The sequence below is a fragment of the Euleptes europaea genome, chromosome 13 (genome assembly GCF_029931775.1).
Source record: "Euleptes europaea isolate rEulEur1 chromosome 13, rEulEur1.hap1, whole genome shotgun sequence".
In the NCBI taxonomy this organism is placed as follows: Eukaryota; Metazoa; Chordata; class Lepidosauria; order Squamata; family Sphaerodactylidae; genus Euleptes; species Euleptes europaea.
The window spans coordinates 60,059,664-60,080,931 of NC_079324.1; the positions used below are offsets into that span (position 1 = coordinate 60,059,664).

Sequence of the window (21,268 nt, forward strand, 5' to 3'; positions counted from 1 at the left end):
ATCTATCTCAGATTGCCACCTGTTCCTTTTTTTTTTTAAATAAAGGAAGAGTTACTTATTTAGCTTTAAGATATAAGCAACTTGCCATGAAACGTTTGGATGACCTTAGTCCAGGCATTCTCACTTTGCCTAACCTGGAAGGCAGGAAGAACAACAAACATTGGATGAAACGCCTCGAAGGAAGGGAACGCTAAACATACACAAAATAAGCAGACTTAAATGTAAACCATGTAGACAATGGGTGTGCGTGTATGAATTTCCTACCCTGGTTACACTTTTTTGGCAGAATGCATAGAGAAGTAGCTCTACAACTTCTTCCTCTTAGCACATTAATGTGCAAGTGACAATACCCAAACGTACAGCCACTTGCCCTAAAGCACCTGGGATCCAGAACAATGCCAGAAATCTACTGACCTTGCCACTGGAGTGCTTTTTATTTGCAGCCCATGTAACATACTTGGGCAAAAAATAATAATGCTGCATGGGTTTTTCCCTCCAACAAAAACTGATCTAGGGAAGCATTTTTAAGTGCTCTGGAGAGATTCACAGCCTCCTGATAACCTGCCGAACATCTGCTTTACAAGAGAATGAGAGAGATTGATTATTGGGGCTGAAAATACCCCAACCAAATTACTTTAGGTGTTTTCCTTTAAAATTATAAAATTATGTTTGTTCTCTAATAACTTAAGAGTCACAATGTAGGTTTTTCCCCAAGTTAAAATAAAGGAAAACAATAAAGGAAACAATACTTGTGTGTTTGTTTGTTATACGGAACAGATTCTCTGACAGACCCTGAACACATGAAGCTGCCTTATACTGAATCAGACTCTGGGTCCATCAAAGCCAGTACTGTCTACTCAGACCAGCAGTGGCTCTCCAGGGTCTCAAGACAGAGGTCTTTCACATCACCTACTTGCCTAGTCCCTTTAACTGGAGATGCTGGGGATTGAACCTGGGACCTTCTGCATGCCAAGCAGATGCGCTACCACTTAGCTACAGCCCTTCCCCTGAGTCTTTGTGAGAAAGGAGGGCTATACTTGAAGCAAATAAATAGAATGACAGTTGTAGGAATTCACAAGAGACAAAAAGAGAAACAAAAGAGGGACAGTGATTTAACAGGTAGGTTTAGGTTTCAGAAATTCAAGACTGATTCTTGTAAATGTTTGTATAGCAATAGGAAGATTTTAAAAAGGGACTGAGGCAAATCCACAGAGGACAGGCTCATCAAACCTTTATTATTCAACCCCATATAAAAAAGAACAAATGTTTCTGATACTGTCATTAAAGCTTCTAGACCTCATTGTTCAAAAAAAAAAAAAAAGTTAAATGTAGCCCTAAAAAATTCTGGACCAAAGTCTGAGGATTTGCATTGCTAAATTGATAGGAAAAGATACCCTAGAGAATTCACTTTAACATTCCTCGCTTCTTATGGATATGAGATTGTAGCTATTTAACCATGACAGGAGGCAAACTGCAGTATGGGTGCTGAATATTAATGTTTCATCAGGGTCAGAGACCTAAACAAATGTCTAACTAGAGTAAATTAGTTTCTACATTCAACTCAGTTAAATATATATCTAGGAAATGCACCTGTTCCTTCCCAGCCACTATTCTTTAGGCATGAGTTTAGATCACCTCGCAGCTGTTGTAGCTGTGGACAGCAGGATGTTGCCTAGGAATCATTAAAAGTTGAAAAATCCAATCCCATTTGATTTGCTTCTTAGCGGAGTAACAGAAGCAATACAGAAACAGAACAGGAATCCACAAGTGCAGAAAAGTTCAAATTGTTTTCTATGCACATTCTTCATGGGCCAGGAATCCGTGTTTTGTTTGGAGATATTATGGGTCACTTGCTTGACCTTCCTTCTGAGGAGACCAAGTCAATGTTTAGCTGATAGTGTGCCAGCTGTAAGCGATCAACTCAGCTGGTTTAAACCAGTGAAGCTGCATCCTGTCCCTCTGCGAGAGAGGTCTGTTTTGCTCATCTGCCAAGCAATTACTCCGAGTCCATTCAGTGCTTCCAAAGGACAGAAACCGGCAGTCTTTCCACCCTGTCCCTGGAACAGGAATGTGCTGGCATCGCTAGTCTTCTGAAGTTTTATGTCACTTTCACAGACGCACAAAGAAAAAACCCCAGACAAACAGAAGGGCGACCATGGATGTCGATCCAAGGATATGTTTGTCGTCCTTATACATGAACGACCCTTTCTATTCACTCTGCCTTTCTGACTTGATGACGGCCCCACAAAGGATTCAGAATAAGTTTCTCAAGGAGCAGAAGAACTTCACAATGGTAAGATGATCAGTTTAGTTGTCCGGCAGAATAACCCGCAGCAGAATCAGAGGTGACTCTGCTGAAGCACAGCGCTAAGCGCCATCAACAGTAACGGGAGATAACCTGGCAAATTATTCATCCTCTCGGGCTGATTGACCTGGCTTTGGGAACTTTGCTTCTAACCATTTGTCTAGGGTTACCGATGGTGATAGCAACAGGCTAGCTGACCAGACATATAATTCAGGATGTTCGAGGAATAGTCTGAACTATTTAGGATTCCTTTCAACATTACAGACGTGGGTTCTCTGTTGCATTAAGGGAATCAATGGAAATAACCTAATTAACTAACAGAACACAGATTGTATTACTTTGTCTTGAAAGAGATACTTGATGCCTCGTATAAAATCCAGTGCAACAACTTGAGTACAGTTGCCAAAAGAACAAGCTTCTAAGGCTGGTATTCTAAGGGAACAGACACATCGTCAGCAAAGGATTTCAACAGTAAGCATACACAAAATTCACAGCTGAGTCTACTTGATCTTTTATCAGCAATCTCATTAAAATATTCAACATATTCCAGAAAAGGCAGTAATTTGAGCAAGAAGTTGTTGGAAGTCCGTATCTAATAACACTCTCAACAGGAAACCAGTATCCTTTTTTAAATTTATGTTATTATGGCTCAGTATCTTTGCAGCCTGAAACTTTTTTAAAGCATGCTAAGTAGGTATTCTCTGTTTCCCCAGACAATGAAGAAACTGGAACATCAGAAGCTGACCCGGTTGAGGCAACTCAATGAAGAGAAAAGGCAATTTAGCCTCTTAATGAGAAAAAGGCTCACCCCCACAGACTCTGTCAGAAGAGGGTCCTCCCTGGCTACAGAAAAACGCTCCCAAAGAACTGGCACCAGCGTCAAATTTTCTTCTCTCGCTTCGAGTAAGAGCAGTTGGAACAGTGCAGACGCTAAGTCCGGTTCCAAAGCAGTTGCTGACTTTCCTTCTGCCGGCACCCAAGACCTCCCTGCAAGCAGGACTTCAAAGTTTTGCAAAGTAAGTTTAGTACCTGATGCAGGTTGAAGCTATAGCGCTTTTAGCATTCCAGGGAAAGCAAAGGGCCCCTTCTCAAAAGCTTTTGTGTCACAAAAAAAGGGAGAACTTGAGGTAACCTTCAAGTTATTACGTCCTTTTAAGCAACCCCTAGGCATCTGTGGGAAAGACGATCACAAAATCGGGCAGTGGCATTTATCCAGTGGCAGGTGTGTACATCCCAACACCGTAACTACAGCGGGGCTAGAGGGCGCCCTGCCCCACCTGGAACATTGATTTGTTGCAGGCAAGGATTTATCCAGAAATAGGCTTATTAGTTTAATAGAACAGCTCCTGGCTAAGAAAAAATTATCAGAGAGAGCTGGTGCCTCCTAAAAGGAGATGTGCTTCAAACCCGGCTCCGCCTGCCTCTCGTTCCCCGGCTTAGATGGAATTTTCAGTCATTCCGATGACCTTTGAGTAATCGGGGGGAAGGAGGTTCCCCATTAGCTGGCTTGAGTGCAAGGTTAACAAGGGGTTTAAAAGGTCTACGGGTTAACTCAGGAGTCCCTCAAGCTTTCTGAGCCTGTGGGTGCCTTTGAAATTCTGACAAAAGGTGATGGCACAATCACAAAATGGCTGCCACTGGAGGTGGAGTCACACACACACACACACACACACACACACACACACACACACACATACTAAGAGAAAGCCTGAGCGCCAGGAAGAAGAGGAGCAATTTAAAACAACAAACTGGGAAAGAGGAGTGAGACAGAATAAAACCAACACTGTGATGGCAGCTGCCACTAAAATAACGTCATTTTAATCTGCACAACTAATCAGAGCTTCGGTGGCCACCCACTTTCTGAAGATACTTGGTGGGCGCCTTTGGTGAGGTGTCGGCAGGCACCACTTTGGGGGCTCCTGGGTTAATTTATTGAACTTATTTTTAAGGAATGTGATCATTGTAAGTAAAAAGTAAAAGGCTCTGGACTTCAAGCGTTCTTAACGGAATGTGCTAACCATTCATGGACACTAAAATAAATACAGACATGCTTGGTCTTAGCAAGAACACATAAACACATGAAGCTGCCTTCTACTGAATCAGACCCTTGGTCCATCAAAGTCAGTATTATCTACTCAGACTGGCGGCAGCTCTCCAGGCAGGGGTCTTACACATCACCTACTTGCCCAGTCCCTTTAACTGGAGATGCCAGGGACTGAACCTAGGACCTTCTGCATGCCAAGCAGATGCTTTACCACTGAGCCACAGCCCCTCTTGTGGGTTTATGCAAAAAACATTCAAACCCCAGCTAGGCACAAGACGAGGCTTCATCTCTGGGGCCTAACCCCGCAGGGCAAATGTCTGAACCTAGCCCAGTTGTGCTTTTTAAACCACAGGTATCAGACCTTTCTTTCCCAAGTGCGGAACCAGTCAACATATCCATGTATCTACTCAGCAAACAACAGCTGACCAGAAGGAAAAACAACTTGCCTCTTCTCAGTCAGACTGGCTCACTGCACTCCCCTCAGTGGAGCCGTCAGCCGAGGGAGTTAAGGGCGTGACATCGAAAGGTAACTGCATGCGTTTGGCTTTGATTGCCAAGATAATGCTTGTTACTGACAGCTTATGTGTGCATGAGGGTGTTATTCAGGGTATATAATGCTATTAATCATGTTAAAAGAACTGTGCAATCTCTCCACTGTTACCTCTTCTAGGAATGGGTAGTACCATCTTCTTAGCGTTCCCACCAGGACCAAAATGCAATCAATAAGTATTCTCAGCCATCGCTAAAGATGCCTAAGTCACCCTTGACTTCCAGCAAAAATCACTCATAAAGTCCTCGGAGACAGGAGAGATTCTTCTCTGTCAGACTTCAGTACCCCATTTTCCCCCTTTCAAACTCACCCACCAATTTTCTTAGGAACAGTTTATTAAGAATAAGTTACAAAAAGGTGTTATAACAAAAAGGGGATTTAGCTGGAAAACAGTACAGGGTTTGGCAGAGTACAAAGAGCTGACAGAGCACAGGCAGCCTCCTGTTAATAATATACAGTCTCCAGGGAGCGACGGTTCCATGGGACCGCCAAACAGAACACAGATGGTTGGGTTCAGAGTCAGGAAGCAAACCATACTGAGACTGTCTCCACAAGGAAGAAAGGACACGTCCTTTGGTGCTGTTGGAGCCAAGTCAGTGTTTGAAGAACTGAAATCACACATTCATTTTTGGAGGCACACACAACATATCCTCCCCCCCAAAAAAATATTCTGCACGCCAGGCCAACCCCTCCTCATGATTAGCCAGACAGGAGAGGAGGTTCACCATACAGTATTTTAACACCTTGGTTGTGTAAGTCAGGGGAAGACTGAACTCTTCCCAGTTTTCAAAACACCATCTGAGAAACCGATGCACCCTGGGCCAGTTTGCCTTTTCCAGAACCAGCTAGAAAAAAGAGAAATATTTCACTGCAGCCAGGAAGGGAGACCTGTGGAAGGCTTTTTTGCAACCCAGATCACCAAGCTACTATTCTTAGGGTGTTTTACACCCTAACGGATTCTGATGGATCACTGGTGGAAATCTCAAGCTACTGAACTAGGATAAGGTCAGCTTGCTGGCTTGGGCCAGCAAAAGACCTGGATGCCTGGACTACCTGTTTGGAGAGTCTAAACTAAACCCAAACTGAACAGAGTTATTGCTATTAAAAGCGAAATGGAAATATCACACTGCTAGCCACATTGGGTGAGCTCAGCTCTGAGCACAACCCCAATCTTCCACAGTTTTGAAAACTGGGTGATTCTTATTAATTCAAACAGGAGCTCAACAGGACCAGCCCAAGAGACTGAACTCAGGTCCCTAAAAATATTAAGAGTTCTGCTTAAATACATGAGGGCTTGGGAGGGGAGGGGACAAGGGAGCCAAGGCTTAAATCGTTTAAACGGAGTAAGTCCAAAGATGTCATATCAGGGAAGCACCAGAGCATATCCTTGGCTTTACACACATCGTCTTCACATCTCAACTAGCTGCAGATTCAGTGTTATGGGCTGGATCCTGTGTGTGTTCCGCTAGCAGAAAGGGAGCTTTCCCCACCGTACCTTCCCCCAGTAGCCTCCTGAAAAAAGGGCCAGGGGACCCTCCTGGACAAAAGACTACACAGGTCAACAAGGGGCTTCAAAAAGGACGAGTCTGTCCTCCCATCAGTGGAACGTCCGTAGGATTCAACCCTATGACCTTACGATTCAAGTTATAAAATTAGCGCATGGGTTGGATCCCACCAATCTGTTACCCTAACACAGTGGTCGGCAAACCGCGGCTCGCGAGCCGCATGCGGCTCTTTGGCCCCTTGAGTGTGGCTCTGCAACAAATCTGCGTGCCTCGGCTTCCCGCTCGCTGGTTGTCACTTGTGGAGCTCTACCCCAACTGGGGCGGCCGGCCGGCCCCGGGCTCCCCGCGCAGAATCCCCGGAGCGGGGCTGGCCTCCGAGCCCCGTGGGGGTTTTCTCAGCCACGCTCCCTCAGGGGGGCCGGGGCCCGGGGCCCCTTGCCGCCCCGGCTCAGAGCTGGTGGCGGGCCGCGAGGGCAGGGCGGGGCTTTGCAGGGAAAGGCGGGGGGCCCACGTGGGCGCAGGCGGCTGGCAAGTGTGCCGGCCGGGCTGCCCCAACCTGCTCTCTCCTCTCCAGCCTGGGCGGGCCTCTCTCTCTCTGTGCAGGCCAGCGGGACCCCTTGCCGCCCTGACTCAGCACAGGTGGCGGGCCGCGCGGGCAGGGCTTTGCGGGGAAAGGCAGGGGGCCCACATGGCACGGGCGAGCGTGCCGGCCAAGCTGCCCCAACCTGCACTCTCCTCTCCAGCCTGGGCAGGCCTCTCTCTCTCAGCGCAGGCCAGCGGGGCCCCGGCCTCTCCTGCGCCACGGCGCCGCCACGGCCCTCCCCCCCGCCCCACCTTTGTCTGCAGCATCCCCGCTGCCGGCTTTGTCTGCCCACCAGCCGCCACCCGGGCGCGATGCAACCAGGACCATGAGCCGGAGGCGGTGGGGGGCCAAGCGACCGAAGCGCAGCGACCGGGCCGTCCCGCACCCGCATGGACCTGGTGGCGGCCGGCTGAGGCGATGGGGCAGGTGCTGGGCTTCGCCCACTGCAGTAGGTCTCCGCTGGTGGGCGGTCGAGGAGGGGAAAAGAGGCGGGCTGGGCTTGGCTCCACAGACCCCCCTTCCTCCCGGCCTCGCAGGGATTGTGGTGCGGGGAGAGGTGCCCTGGGGCACCGCACACCGCATGCTGGCCGGTGGGGCGCGGAGCGCGGGGCGCTGGGTGGGCCTGCCCAGGGCTGCCCCCAGCCCCGCTTCGGATGTGGGCCAGGCCTCTGCAGGCTTCGGCCCGGGGCCCTCTCGCCCCCTTCCCAACACGGAGAAATTTGGCTCTCAAAAGAAATCTCAATTGTTGTACTGTTGATATTTGGCTCTGTTGACTAATGAGTTTGCCGACCACTGCCCTAACAGCAGCACCTTCCCCAGCCCAAGGAATCTTCTCTTATCATAAGAGTTTCTTGCAACACAGAGATGCTTTTTGTGTCGGGGGCGGGGGGGCGGACACCACTGTTAATGGAACCGAAGCACAAGGATCCAACCTTCTGGCATGAGGGGAAGGCTGCTTGTACCGGGGGGGGGGGGGAGCACCACCATTAATGTCATAGATCTGCAGGATCCAACTCACCAGGCATTGAGCAAACAAGTTACACCCAACTTACATGACTCTTCTGAAAGCATTAGCTCTCTGTAGGTCTATTTTAATTGCTTGCTCTTTTTCAGCATCCTACAAATGCACTCGTAGCTCTGATGCCCCAACCTGCACCGTGGCCAGAAGCCATCAGTGGTAACGATCCGGCCATCAGACGGCTAATTTCAGCTTCTTTTTCTTCGATTTCATGATGGCTGGCAGCGAAATCTTGAAGGCAGTCCTGGAAGAAGTTAGAAAGAAAGAGGAAGGCTGGATGGGTTACTGGCTCACTTGGGCACGCATGTCTTCCACAAGCCCCAAAATTCTCCATCCGAGAAAACTCTGTCTGCATGATTTTTGTGATTTATGATTCTGCTTCTAAAACTGGTTTCTGAGATCACAGCTCTCGTGAGTTCTTCAGAACTGAAGAAGTGAGCTGTGGCTCACGAAAGCTCATACCCTGCCAGAAATGTGGTCAGTCTTTAAGATGCTACTGGTTTCTAAGAGTGCACAGATCTGAAACTGGATTTTGTAATATTTTTAAGGTTAACATGCAGTTGGGGATTTCAGTGGGGTCTGTGGTTTGTGGTGGGGAGGGGATAAACCTTTTCTCCCTGCCATTCTCCCAGTAGAAATCACCTACAGGGGGGACACAACAAGTTTCATACTATACTTGTGGCTGATGTATTTTTTTTAACGTGGGACGAGCTGACTTGAAATTTCCCAAATCTGGGCTGTAGGTGGCTAGACTTTTTAAGGACTGCAGAGGTGAGAAGGCAATCAGAAAGGGAATGGAAAAGAGGGTGTGGAGAGAGCAGTTAAGTTGCTCGTCGGGCCAAAAAGACTCGGGAGAAGTCTGTGGATCTTGGCACTATCAATGCATTCCTATACCTCTCGCTGTAACAGTGAGGGCCAGAAACCTGCTTTGCTTTTATCAAATGGAGATGGAAAGGGTACCCAGTTTGATTGCAGAGACACAGAACAGACACAGCCCGTCTCGTGACAACTCAAACAAACCTCTCCAGGACACTTACTCGCATGTGGTGCAAATGGGGCTGAAACTGCAGAATACTGGAAAACAAGAAGAAGAAAAAACAAGGGAGGTTTGGTTCAGGTTGCTTACCTTAAAATCAAGCAAAGAAGAAGAGTTGGTTTTTATATGCTGACTTTCTCTACCACTTAAGGAAGAATCAAACCGGCTTACAATCACCTTCCCTTCCACTCCCCACAACAGACACCCTGTAAGGTAGGTGGGGCTGAAAGAGTGTGACTAGCCCAAGGTCATCCAGCTGGCTTCATGTGTAGGAGAGGGGAAACCAACTTGGTTCTCCAGATCAGAGTCCACCACTCCAAACCACTACACCACGCTGGCTCTCCAAAAGAGTTGGTTTTTATACACCATTTTTGTCAACCTTTAAGAAGTCTCAAACTGGCTTACAATCACCTTCCCTTCCCCTCCCCACAACAGACACCTTGTGAGGTAGGTGGGGCTGAGTTCGAAGAGAACTGTGACTCGCCCAAGGTCACCAGCAGGCTTCTTGTGGAGGAGTGGGGAAACCAACCTGGTTCACCAGATTAGCCTCTGCCGCTCATGTGGAGGAGCGGGGAATCAAACTCAGTTCTCCAGATTAGAGTCCACAGCTCCAAACCACCGCTCTTAACCACTACACCACGCTGGTAAACGCAGCCAAAGCAACTCACTTGACAAGCACACGGAGCAGACGTAGCCGATCTCTATGAGGTTCCTGTGGCAGAAGCAAGCGGCCCGGTAGTCCACGTGGACGGGGGGTGGCAGGATCAGCTGGGATCTTTGCTCTTGGTCAGGCAGGTATACCCACTGCAATCAGAAAAGGGCTTCCTTTTAGGAACTGCAAGAGCTCTGCTGGATCAGAGTACCTGTAAGAGCTGCCTCAACCGAGGAGGCCAAAGGATCCAAAGGGGCCATGGCTCAGTGGTAAAGCATCTGTTTGGTATGCAGATGGTCCCAGGTTCAATCCCCGGCAACTCCAGTTCAAGGGACTAGGCAAGTAGGTGATGTGAAAGACCTCTGCTTGAGACCCTGGAGAGCCGCTGCCAGACAACACTGACTGATAGACCAAGGGTCTGATTCAGTATAAGGCAACTTAAAGTGTTCAGTCTAGCACTCAGTCTTCAACAGCAGCCAATCAGATGCTCTGGGAAGCTTGCCATCGCCTGTTCCATGCCCCCAGCAGCAGATATGTGGTGCTGAACATGGAGGCTCCATTTAGCTACTATGCTACTAGCCATGAACAGATGGACACTCCGTAAAAATGAAGTCCAGCCGCTCAAAATATCAGAATGAAATAAACTTGTCCATTCATCTCCCTGTGAAAACTAATGTTAATAATGCGGCTTCCTAGAGGCACCTGGTTGGCCACTGTGTGAACAGACTGCTGGACTTGATGGGCCTTAGTCTGATCCAGCAGGGCCTTTCTTATGTTCTTATGTAATAGTTTGTGGCTGGTTTTGTCTGGATTTGAACATACGAGACTGCCTTATAGAGTCAGATCCTTGGCCCATCTCACTCAGTACCTTCTGTTCTGACCTGGCAGCGGCTCTCCAGGGTCTCAGGCAGAAAAAGGCCTTTCCTGGCCCCTGCTTCTCGAGACCCTTTCATGCTGCGGATCAAACGTGGGATCTTCTACATGCAAAGCCATTCAAGCTCCAGGCCTTTTGCCAATTTCTTTTGACTCGGGGGGGGGGTGAATGATTGATTTATTGAGTTTTACATAATGACACTGTGATCAAATCTAAATCATCTCAAAAGTTTGGCTAGAAATGTGGTGTGGAAATTACTTTAATAATCATCCAAAAGTCAACTATTCATCATGGATGAAATTTCTGTGGATCAGTGGTAGAGCATCTGCTTGGCATGCAGAAGGTTCAATCCCCGACATCTCCAGCTGAAGGAACCAGGCAAGTAGGTGAGGTAAAAGACCTCTATGTGGGACCCTGAAGAACCACTGCCGGTCTGAATAGACAATACTGACCTTAACAGACCAAGGGTCCAATTCAGTATAAGGCAGCTTCATGTGTTCAAGATGCAAAAAAACCAGCATTTTAAAACATATTTTAACTGTTTTCAACACAGTTGTGCCTGTTGGCTCAATAACATTCTGAAGCTTCTGAGCATCCACGGTTTTAAAAGTGATCTGAAAAAGACACTCACCAGCAAATACTGCAGGAGAGAGGGCACGTGGGGCACCTTCAAGTAAATACCGCCAGTAATATCGCAAGCCTGGAAAACAAGTTATCCTCGTCTTAAAAAAAAATAGCAACACCATACCAATAAGGCTGGATTGGAGATAAGATGAAAAAGTAATAAAACATAGATCATACCTGCTGCAAGAGCCCTGAATCAGAGTCCAAAACACAGGCATCAATCAAAATATTCTGAAAAGCCAAATGAACAAAAAAACAAAATTAGGTTCATGGAAGGAACTGGGTGTGGGAGGTCACCTTAACACCACACATTCCCTCTCTGTTTGGCACAGCCTGGGATGCATTTTGTTTTGGGTCTTTCTCTGGAAGACTCCTTCCCTCGCTTGCAAACACAGGAAAGGCAGGCAGGAGATGGGCTGATCAGAACACAGTAGCAAGACAGATTCCTTCTCACTTGTATACTCAGGTCTCCCCCAGCAAAAGGGTCGATCCCTTCCCTTGCCTGCACCCATTCCAGCTCGTCCATGACATCCACTTAGAGAGTTGGATAGCTGCTCTCAGAGACAAGAATGCTTCACTATAGGGACCAATGGTCTCATTCAGTGCTGGGTAGTGGTTAGAGATGCGTGTATTCTATCACTCCACTATTCAGCAAAGTTTGAAACATTCATCCAGTCTAAAGAACGTTCCTCCAACCTAATTTGTAGGGAGCCAGCGTGGTATAGTGGTTAAGAGCAGTGGTTCAGAGCGGTGGACTCTGATCTGGAGAACCGGGTTAGATTTCGCACTCCTCCACATGAGTGGTGGAGGCTAATCTGGTGAACTTGATTAGTTTACCCACTCCTACACATGAAGCCAGCTGGGTAACTTTGGGCTAGTCACAGCTCTCTTAGAGCTCTCTCAGCCCCACCTACCTCACAGGATGTCTGTTGTGGGGCTGGGAAGGGAAGGTGATTGTAAGCCACTTTGATTCTTCCTTAAGTGGAAGAGAAAGTCGGCATATAAAAACCAACTCTTCTTCCTTTTAGCTAGGTGGCTGTGTTGGTTTGCAGTACAAGAGTCCAGCGGAACCTCAGAAACAAACAAGATTTCCAGGTTATAAACTTTTGAGAGTCACAGCTCCCTTTGTCAGATCTGATGAAGGGAGCTGTGACTCACAAAAGCTTGCCCTAGAAATCCTGTTGGTATTCAAGGAGCTGCTGGACTAGACTCTTGCTCTTTCTCAAGCGGAAAAGCCACTTAAGGTTTGAGAAAGGTCCTTAGGGTGGGAGGAAGGCTTCTCATTTTGCTGAGCAGTGTGGGGGGTACAGGACACTGTCAGTGAGGCGATCTGGGTTCAAAGAGGAAGTTCTCCATGTGGAAGGAACATTTGTAACCATCCTTAAGAATTAAGAAGAAGAAGAGTTGGTTTTTATATGCCGACTTTCTCTGCCACTTAAGGGAGAATCAAACCGGCTTACAATCACCTTCCCTTCCCCTCCCCACAACAGACACCCTGTGTGGTAGGTGAGGCTGAGAGAGAATGACTTGCCCAAGGTCACCCAGCTGGCTTCGTGTGTAGGAGTGGGGAAACAAATCCAGTTCACCAGATTAGCCTCCGCCACTCATGTGGAGGAGTGGGGAATCAAACCTGGTTCTCCATATCAGACTCCAGCGCTCCAAACCACTGTTCTTAACCACTACACCACACTGGCTCTCCTAAGTACACAACAGATTCCTAGAGGTGGAAGGGGGCCTTCCAGGCCATCTAGTCCAAACACCCTGCTCACAGCAAGAAACCCAAAGCTAGGGCATCCCTGACAGATGGCCCCCCAGCCTCTGCTTGAAAACTCCCAGGAAGGAACAACCCACCTAGATAATTGATTCCATTCTCAAACTGCCCTTCCCATTAGGGAGATTCTTCTGACGTTCAATTGCCCACTAGGTCTAACCCTCTCTGAAGCCACAGAGAACAAGTCCTCCCCCTCCTCGGGAAAGGCTGAGGGAGTTGGGAATGTTTCGTTTGGAGGAGGTTGAGGGGGGGACATGATTGCTCTCTTGAAGTATCTGAAGGGCTGTCACTTAGAGGAGGGCAGGGAGCTGTTCCTGTTGGCAGCAGAGGATAGGACTCACAATAATGGGTTTAAATTGCGGGTGGAAAGGTACCGGCTGGATATTAGGAAAAACATTTTTTACAGTAAGAGTTGTTCGACAGTGGAATCGGCTACCTAGGGAGGGGGTGAGCTCCCCCGCACTGGCAGTCTTTAAGCAGAGGCTGGACAAGCATTTGTCAGGGATGCTCTAGGATGATCCTGCATTAAGCAGGGGGTTGGACTAGATGGCCTGTATGGCCCCCTTCCACCTCTATGATTCTGGGTGGCAGCCCTTCAGGTATTTGAGGAATACAACCATTTTCCCCCAACCCCTGCCTTCTTGAGGCTCAACATACCCAGTTTCTTCAGTCTTTCCCTGTAAGGCCTGTTTCCCAAACTCTTGACCACACCAGCTGCCCTCCTCTGACTCTCTGATGTCCACTATATTTTTAAAGAACTAGACCCAGCACTCTAGGATGAAGTTCCATAAAATGTTCAGGATGAGCCATCTCCTTTACAGGCACTGGTTATAATCAGCTCGGGGAATCACCTGCTTCTGGGCTGCAAAGATGACATTCATGAAGTTCATGTACTGCAATGCGCTGTCCTCAGCTGCTTTTATGACCTAGCAAAGAGATGCAGCGGCCATTAGTCCACATGCTCCGGTCAGCCAAGTCTGCAGGCTGCCAAGATTTGTTATGGAAACTTGGGGGAAGGTGGGGTGGAAATCTTACCAAAATCCTAGACTTAATTTCTTGGCCAGCTAAATAGTTGAGAAGGAAAGAAAATAAAATGTTAGGGCTCCTAAGCCATTCCATAGAGCCTCCTCTGGAATAATTCTGTCCATCAGAGCCATATGCAGACATAACCATGGCTGGTTTCCCTGCTTACACTGTTACATCGAGATGCCTAGATCAGAGCTGGCTGCAAGCCAAGATGTGGAACTGTGGTTTTAAGCACATTCAGGAACCATGGTTAGCATTAACAGTATTAAGTGTTACACTTGCACCAAACAGGCGATGTTTAAGTTAACTGCCCTCTCCCCAGTATCTCTGCCTGCAGAGTACCAACCACATCTCACTGATGCCACACACCCCCCCCCAGGGTTCAGTTTGCCAAGCTTAACGAAGGTTTCACTCTATATTTTGGGACCTTAACCGAGGTTAAGCCATGCCTGGAACTAACAATGGTTAACTTATGTATGGGTATTCTGATACTCAAATACTCAAATGGAAAACAGGGGAAGTCTTAGCCATGAAGCAACTACCCTGGGCCCAGGGCTGGGGGAAGGCTCTGCTGGCCGCTGGGCCTGACTGCTGCCAAGACAGTCATCTCCCCACCCTGCCTTATGATCCCTCCTTGCCCTGCCTAACTTCTCTCAGTAATAATTTAAAAGTCACAGTACCTTTTCCCTCTTTAGACATCCTGTGAATATCTAAGGAACACGATATTCAGGAATCAAATTTTTGTGATACTTTGAAGAACATCTGGAAAACACAACCGTACAGCCTCCCACACTTGTCATACTATTTTGCAGAAGGAAAATTAGTGACTCTTATTTCCAAAAAGATGTGTATATGAAATGTGATGTAACTGTTTTTCTTTTCTCCCCAGAGAACTAATCTGAATGAATATAATTTTAATCCAATAAACAGGCAAAAATGTGATAATGTACAAGCCCTTTGTTCTTCATAATCTTCCTCAGGCAGATTCTCACAGAGGCGGCATAAAAATGTTCTAAATAAATAAAATAAATATCAAATGAAACACTGTTGAAATGGTTAGCCCAAGCTACTGAGTCTGTGGGTTCCTTCCTCGTTCACCGTAAGAGGGGATGTGGCTAACAGAACTCAGATTAACACAGGGGTTCCCCACCTTTTTAAGCCTGTGGGCAGCTTTGGAATTCTGACCCAGGGCAATGAGTGACGTCAGGTATAACTCTTCAACATTTCAAATAGAAGCTCTGTTTAATGGGATGCCTTTAATCTACACACACAGGCAGAAGCCCTGCTGGGCAAAAGCCCCACTTAGCCCTGCCCACTTTCTAAAAGCATTTGGAGAGCACCAGGAAAGAAATCAGCAGGCGCCATGTCGCCTATAGGCGCCATGTTGGGGACCCTTGGATTAACAGAACCATTTGCTGGCAAAACATATGCTCTACTGTCAGTGTGGTGTAGTGGTTAAGAGCAGTGATTTGGAGTAGTGGACACTGATCTGGAGAACCGTGTTTGATTCCCACTCCTCCACATGAGCGGCGGAGGCTAATCCAGTGAACCAGGTTGGTTTCCCCACTCCTACACACGAAGCCAACTGGGTCACCTTGGGCTAGTCACTGTTCTCTTCGAGCTATCTCAGCCCCACCTACCTCACAGGATGTCTGTTGTGGGGAGGGGAAGGGAAGGAGATTGTAAGCCAGTTTGATTCTCCCTTAAGAGAAAGTCGGCATATAAAAATCAACTCTTCTACTGCTACACTCTGGCCCATCCCATTCTCAGCCCAAAGCTCTACTCGGTGCTTCCAATAATTTTTGCTTGCTGCCTTTTATGCCCGGAATTCCCTCTGTGACCCAGTGTTTTGTGCCACCACCACCCTCTCTCCTCAAAACTCACCAGTCTTCTTCCCCACAAAGCCATTGATGTCACCTCTTCCTCTACAACCAAACCTCAACATGTATAACGGGAGCTGCTCCCATTTAACCCTTTCTAACCCTGCCTCTACAGCTCTGCCCTTCTTCCTTTCCCCTGTTTTAAGGCAAACCACCCGGTAAACATAGTGTGCCTAGTAAACGTCGGGATGTGACGTCACCCCATGGGTCAGTAATGACCTGGTGCTTGCCCAGGGGACTACCTTTACCTTTTAAAAAACGCCCTACAGCTGGGAGTAATTGCATACTCCTTCATGCTTTGGTAACAGCTTCATGCTTTGGTTTGAAGAATGAAAACATCTGGAAAATGTGAAGGATACAGCAGAGGGCTTTGGCAAGGGACCCCGCCAGTAACGTTTCAGTCTGCTGGCCTTTTATTTCAGCTACAATTAAAGGAGGAGGAAGACAGAAATATTATAAATTAATTTATTGGCTTCAATACTGTACCATGCTGCTGCCCCTCAAGCCACAAAACCTGGTGCTTCGGGGGAAAGTGCCATTCTTAGTAGAATGGATTCGTGGGGATCCAACCCACTATAAAGCCCAGCCCTGTACCTGTTCTGTGGGGCTCTACTATGTCATAGGTCTGCACAAGACTGCAACTCTGCTCTTTTTATATTGCGCTCAAAGCACTTGACACTCATGATGGCAGTCACACTAAAAGAAACTCCCCACAAGGCAATCAGTTCTTCTCAGCCTCTGATCTGCAGTACAGGGATAAATAATAACACTAGCCTACCTCACAGGGCTGTTGTAAGAATTACAAGATGATGCAAGATACTGAAAAAATTGTTCACTGCCTTGGGGCGAAGCGGTGGCATTTAAAGCAGTGTAACCCTGCGCGATGTGCATAGGGTAGACAATTTCTCAAGGCCAAAGAGGGGACAACAGGCTCCTCTGACACTGTTGGTTTGGGCCCAGGGAGCAGCATCCTTAGGAATCATGGGCAGAATGGCTTTCTCAGGAGGTGGTGAGCTCTCCTTCCCTGGAGGTTTTTAAGCAGAGGCTAGATGGCCATCTGTCAGCAATGCTGATTCTATGACCATGAGAGGGAGGGCATCTTGGGCATCTTCTGGTCATGGAGCAGGGGTCACCGGGGGGGGGAGGTAGTTGTGAATGTCCTGCATTGTGCAGGGGTTGAGCTAGATGACCCTGGTGGTTGCTTCCAACTCTATGATTCTATGACACTGTTGGTTTGGGCCCAGGGATTAGCCCCATTGATGGGAAAGGAGGACGAGGGGCAATGTTAGCTGCTCAGCATCCTCAGGGATCACGGGCAGACTGGCCTTTTAGCTTACAGGGAAATTTCCCGGTGGGCTGCTTTCTTAGAGGGCAGCTGTCGTCCAGAAGGAAGCAGAGCCACTTTGTCAGAGGCCACGCTTCTCAGTATCTGCTCACCAACTGCCTCGTCCCACACAGCCACCAGTTTGTAGGTAAGCCAGCACCACTTGATCAAGCCAGAATTCAGTGCTGGCTTGTAACGGTGCAGGGGCCACTCTGCATGGCTTACTCCGGGACCATCTTCACTTCCCAACAAGAGATGGATTGATTCAATAAAGGAAGCCAAAGCCTTCAATTTGCAAGATCTGAGCAGACTGTCAAAGATAGGACATTTTGGATGACATTTATTCATAGGGTTGCCATGAGTCGGAAGCGACTTGACAGCACTTAACGCACACACAACACTGTTGTTAGCTGGCCTGAGGCTGGCTTTGGCTGGGGATTGAGGGCGGGTTAAAAATCTACATAAATAATAATAATAAAAGAAAGAGATGCAGAAGCAGGCAACAGAAAGGCAGCTCACTCGTGGTCATGAGATCCTTGATCTCCTCCGCAACAGTTTCATTGATGGTGGTCAGTAACTCGTACTTCCCGTCTTTGCTGCCAGAAATATTGGATTCTAGAAGGTTCCCCGCAGCCTCCCCAAAGAGGTCAGCAGCTGCCCAGCGCTTTCCAGGGAACAGGAAGCGACTGCAAGAAACAGAAAAACCGAGTTATGTTTGGTAATGAGGAACTTTATCATTTACATTTATGAGAAAATCAGATTTCAGACAAATGACAGGCTTTTCAGGAAGGAAAGGCAGAAAGTGTGCTGTTCATTTCCATTCACCTCCATTTCTTGTTTATGTTATGTTTATGCTAATGTTATATAGTTACAACATTCAAATCAATTCACTGCCTTCCCCAGAATCTGGTATTCAGAGGTATCCTGCCCCATAACTGCCTCTGCTCTCCCCCCATGACCATCCCCAAGCTATGTGCCGGGAGCCACCCCACTGTAATCCAAAAATGCTGCAATACCTTTCTTGTACATGACTGGCTATCACAGCAAGTTTGTTGTGACGGTTCATAAATAAGTGAGAGTTTCCCAACACCATGGCTGCGTCGAGGCATTTTGACAACGTAAACTGCGAGGAAAGGGGGGGATTGATTAATGGCAGCAAACATGCAAATATGGTAAATGAAATCAGAGAGCATCTCGGCAAACTATATATAAAGAAAAATTACATTTTTAAGAGATGTGTTTTATTTTAAGAAAACACAAACATTTATACAGCGATTACTAGTTGGAAAAGGACTGTGAACTTCACTTCACCGCTGCGATGTTTCATTCCGGCCAGGCTGGGCATACAACATGCTCTCTGCTTGGGAAACCGCCTCTCTCAATTCCTAAGCACATCAACAGCTCAACTGTATCCAGGCTTACCCAGAGGTCAGTTTCCCCAGGTGCAACAAGACATATTTTCCCGGTAAACATGCTTAGGACAGCATCCTTACTCAGAAAATGCTCTGAAAGCAGCAGAAATACCATAAAAGTAAATTTCAAGTTCAGTCGGGATTATAACAACTAAACTCCGAGTTATTTATTTATTTCATTTATTTTAAACATTTATTAGCCACTCTTCTACCTTGCGGAACTTAAGGTGGCTTACAATGTAAATAAAACAATTATTCTTAAAAACACATACAAGACCACAGTTTAAAATCTCAATTAGGACTGCCAATAAATCAAAAACCAAATTAGTCAAATGCAGTCCTAAATAAAACTGTCTTCAACTGCCTCCTAAAGATTGCGAGTGAAGGGGCCAGGTGTACTTTCCTGGGGAGGTTGTTTCATAATTGTGGGGCTGCCACCGAAAAGGCCCTGTCTCATGTGCCCACCAGCAGCTCCTGTGATTGGTGGGACAGTTAGGAGGGCCTCTTCCTGTGAGTTAGGAAGAAATAGAGCATGGCAAACAGCCTTAAGAGAAGTCACATATTGTGTGGTCTTACCTCAGCTCCTGCTATTATCTGCTTTCCCCACCAGATAGGATTAGTGTCAATGATGATGACTAGGAGATTCAGGTCATCATCTAGAAAAACAAAAGTGTGCACATCAAAAAACACTGGCCAATTGCTTCTATATGGAGAGATCAACATTTACTATCCATAAAGAAAGGTCAGATTTGCTCTGCTGCTTCCAATCATCAATGGGCTGAAAGATCTAGACAGCAAGCTAGAGACAGAAAATAGTCAGCCACCCTCGTGGCAGACACCATGGAAAAGAGTTTGCCACAGTGGTGGTGCATTTAGTCCCCATTTCTGCACAGCCACCTTGCCTTGGCAATCTCCCACTCTTGCCCAACCTGCTGTGCCTCATAGTGAGGACAGAGATAGAAGGCAGAGAGGGAAGCCCTTCCCCAGATGCACAAGGGCTGGCTAAGGTTCAACAGTGGCTGGGAGAGGCAACCCTGCATGCTCAGAGGTAGTCTAGTGATTTTAAAAGGTTATTGTTATGTATTTAATAGTAATAGTTATAGCTTCTATTAATTTATGTGTGTGTTTGGGGTGGCACACAGGGCATACAGCAGTCAAGTGGCTTTTCTGGTTGATGATCAAAGCAAACGTGGCTCTTCATGAGCCACTGATCTAATTCCACCAAAGGAACTGTGCGCACACCTAGGCTGTTTCCTTTATGTGCTCTAAAGTTCTTTGATCCTTTACTTTAAAAGCATGTACGTTTGTTTTTCAGGGGAGAATGCATTGTGAATATGTTCAGAGGCACTCATTCAATCATGACAGCACTTTAAAAAAAAATTGGGACTGTATATAATTCACCAAAAACTACAGCTAAGCTAAGAGTAGAGCGGAAGCACACAGAGGTCTTGTGGACACCTTGGAGGCTAATAGTTTTATTCAGACATAAACTTTCAGGATTGTTATTTATTAATTAAAACATTGCTATCCCGCCTTATCTTCTTGGAGTATGGCCAAGACTTCTCTGAGATGGATTCTCATTTGGCAGATTGTACCATGGCTACCCTTCTGGGATCAGATTAGCCACTTTAGCCTACTCCAGACAAAACAAGAAAACGTCTCCCATCACCTTAAAGAGCAGCAAATTGATTGTGGCAGACGCTTTCATTGCATGCATACACACACATACGGTCATGCCAACTGAGAGTAGGGCACTTTCACACATACTGAATAATGCACTTTCAATCCACTTTCAAAGCACTTTGAAAATGGATTTTACAGTGTGAACTGGCAAAATCCACTTGCAAACGATCGTCAAAGCGTACTGAAAGTGGATTATTCACAGTGGGTATCTGAAGAAGTGAGCTGTGGCTCACGAAAGCTCATACCCTACCAGAAAATATTGTTAGTCTTTAAGGTGCTACTGGACTCTTGCCCTTTTTGACTACTGAAAGTGGATTGAAAGTGCATTATTTGGGCTGGGTGAAAGTGCCCTAAATGCTTCACACGTCCCACAAAGTGAATTCTCTCACAGAAGCACCTGCCATGATAAACATTTTAAAGTACCCCAGAGGCTTTTACTGTGCTAGCTGGGACAAACTAAGGGGGCTGCCCCTCTGGAAGAAGGACACTGTGCAGAAGTCAAACGCGTGCAAGACGGTGGCCAAAAGTCAGCAACGCCTCCCTGCCTCTTGCGGGGCCCCGTCATGGAGGAGGAGGAGAGCCTCCCGCAACCCGCGCCCCGCACTCACCCCCGCTCATAGCGCCCAACTGCACCCACAAACCGAGAGCGCGGTCGCCCGACAGTGACGTCGCGGACAGCCCCGGCGCGTCATGCTGGCGTCACCACCAAGCCCACCCTCTATTCTCCCATAGAGACAGGGAAAAAAACCGTCGCGACATTTCCGGTCTCTGTTCTCCGCTCTAAGTCGCCTCTTGGGTTTCCGCCTTGAAAATACCGATGCCTAGACAGGACGGCTTCCGTTCCTGACCGGAAGTTTGGGCTTTTTCTCTCTCTACAGTCTTTCTCCGCCTCGAAAATACCGATGCCTAGACAGGACGGCTTCCGTTCCTGACCGGAAGTTTGGGCTTTTTCTCTCTCTACAGTCTCTCTCTAGTCTTTTT

General features: G+C 47.3%; 2 protein-coding genes across 2 annotated transcripts in view; both read right to left on the reverse strand.

Annotated features, from left to right (window-relative positions):
* Positions 1-21,268, reverse strand: part of DDX55 (DEAD-box helicase 55) — a 66,084-nt gene that overhangs the window by 25,089 nt on the left and 19,727 nt on the right. The window lies entirely within an intron of this gene.
* GTF2H3 (general transcription factor IIH subunit 3) lies at positions 8,178-21,004 on the reverse strand. The gene is made up of 13 exons (XM_056859437.1): positions 20,896-21,004; positions 19,181-19,260; positions 18,209-18,315; positions 17,712-17,878; positions 16,228-16,290; positions 14,669-14,698; positions 13,998-14,026; positions 13,814-13,888; positions 11,369-11,422; positions 11,199-11,267; positions 9,710-9,845; positions 9,043-9,079; positions 8,178-8,249 (listed from the first exon to the last, which is right to left on the reverse strand). The coding sequence occupies exons 1-13, from the start codon at positions 20,903-20,905 to the stop codon at positions 8,180-8,182; spliced, it is 927 nt and encodes a 308-aa protein (XP_056715415.1). The 5' UTR covers positions 20,906-21,004; the 3' UTR covers positions 8,178-8,179.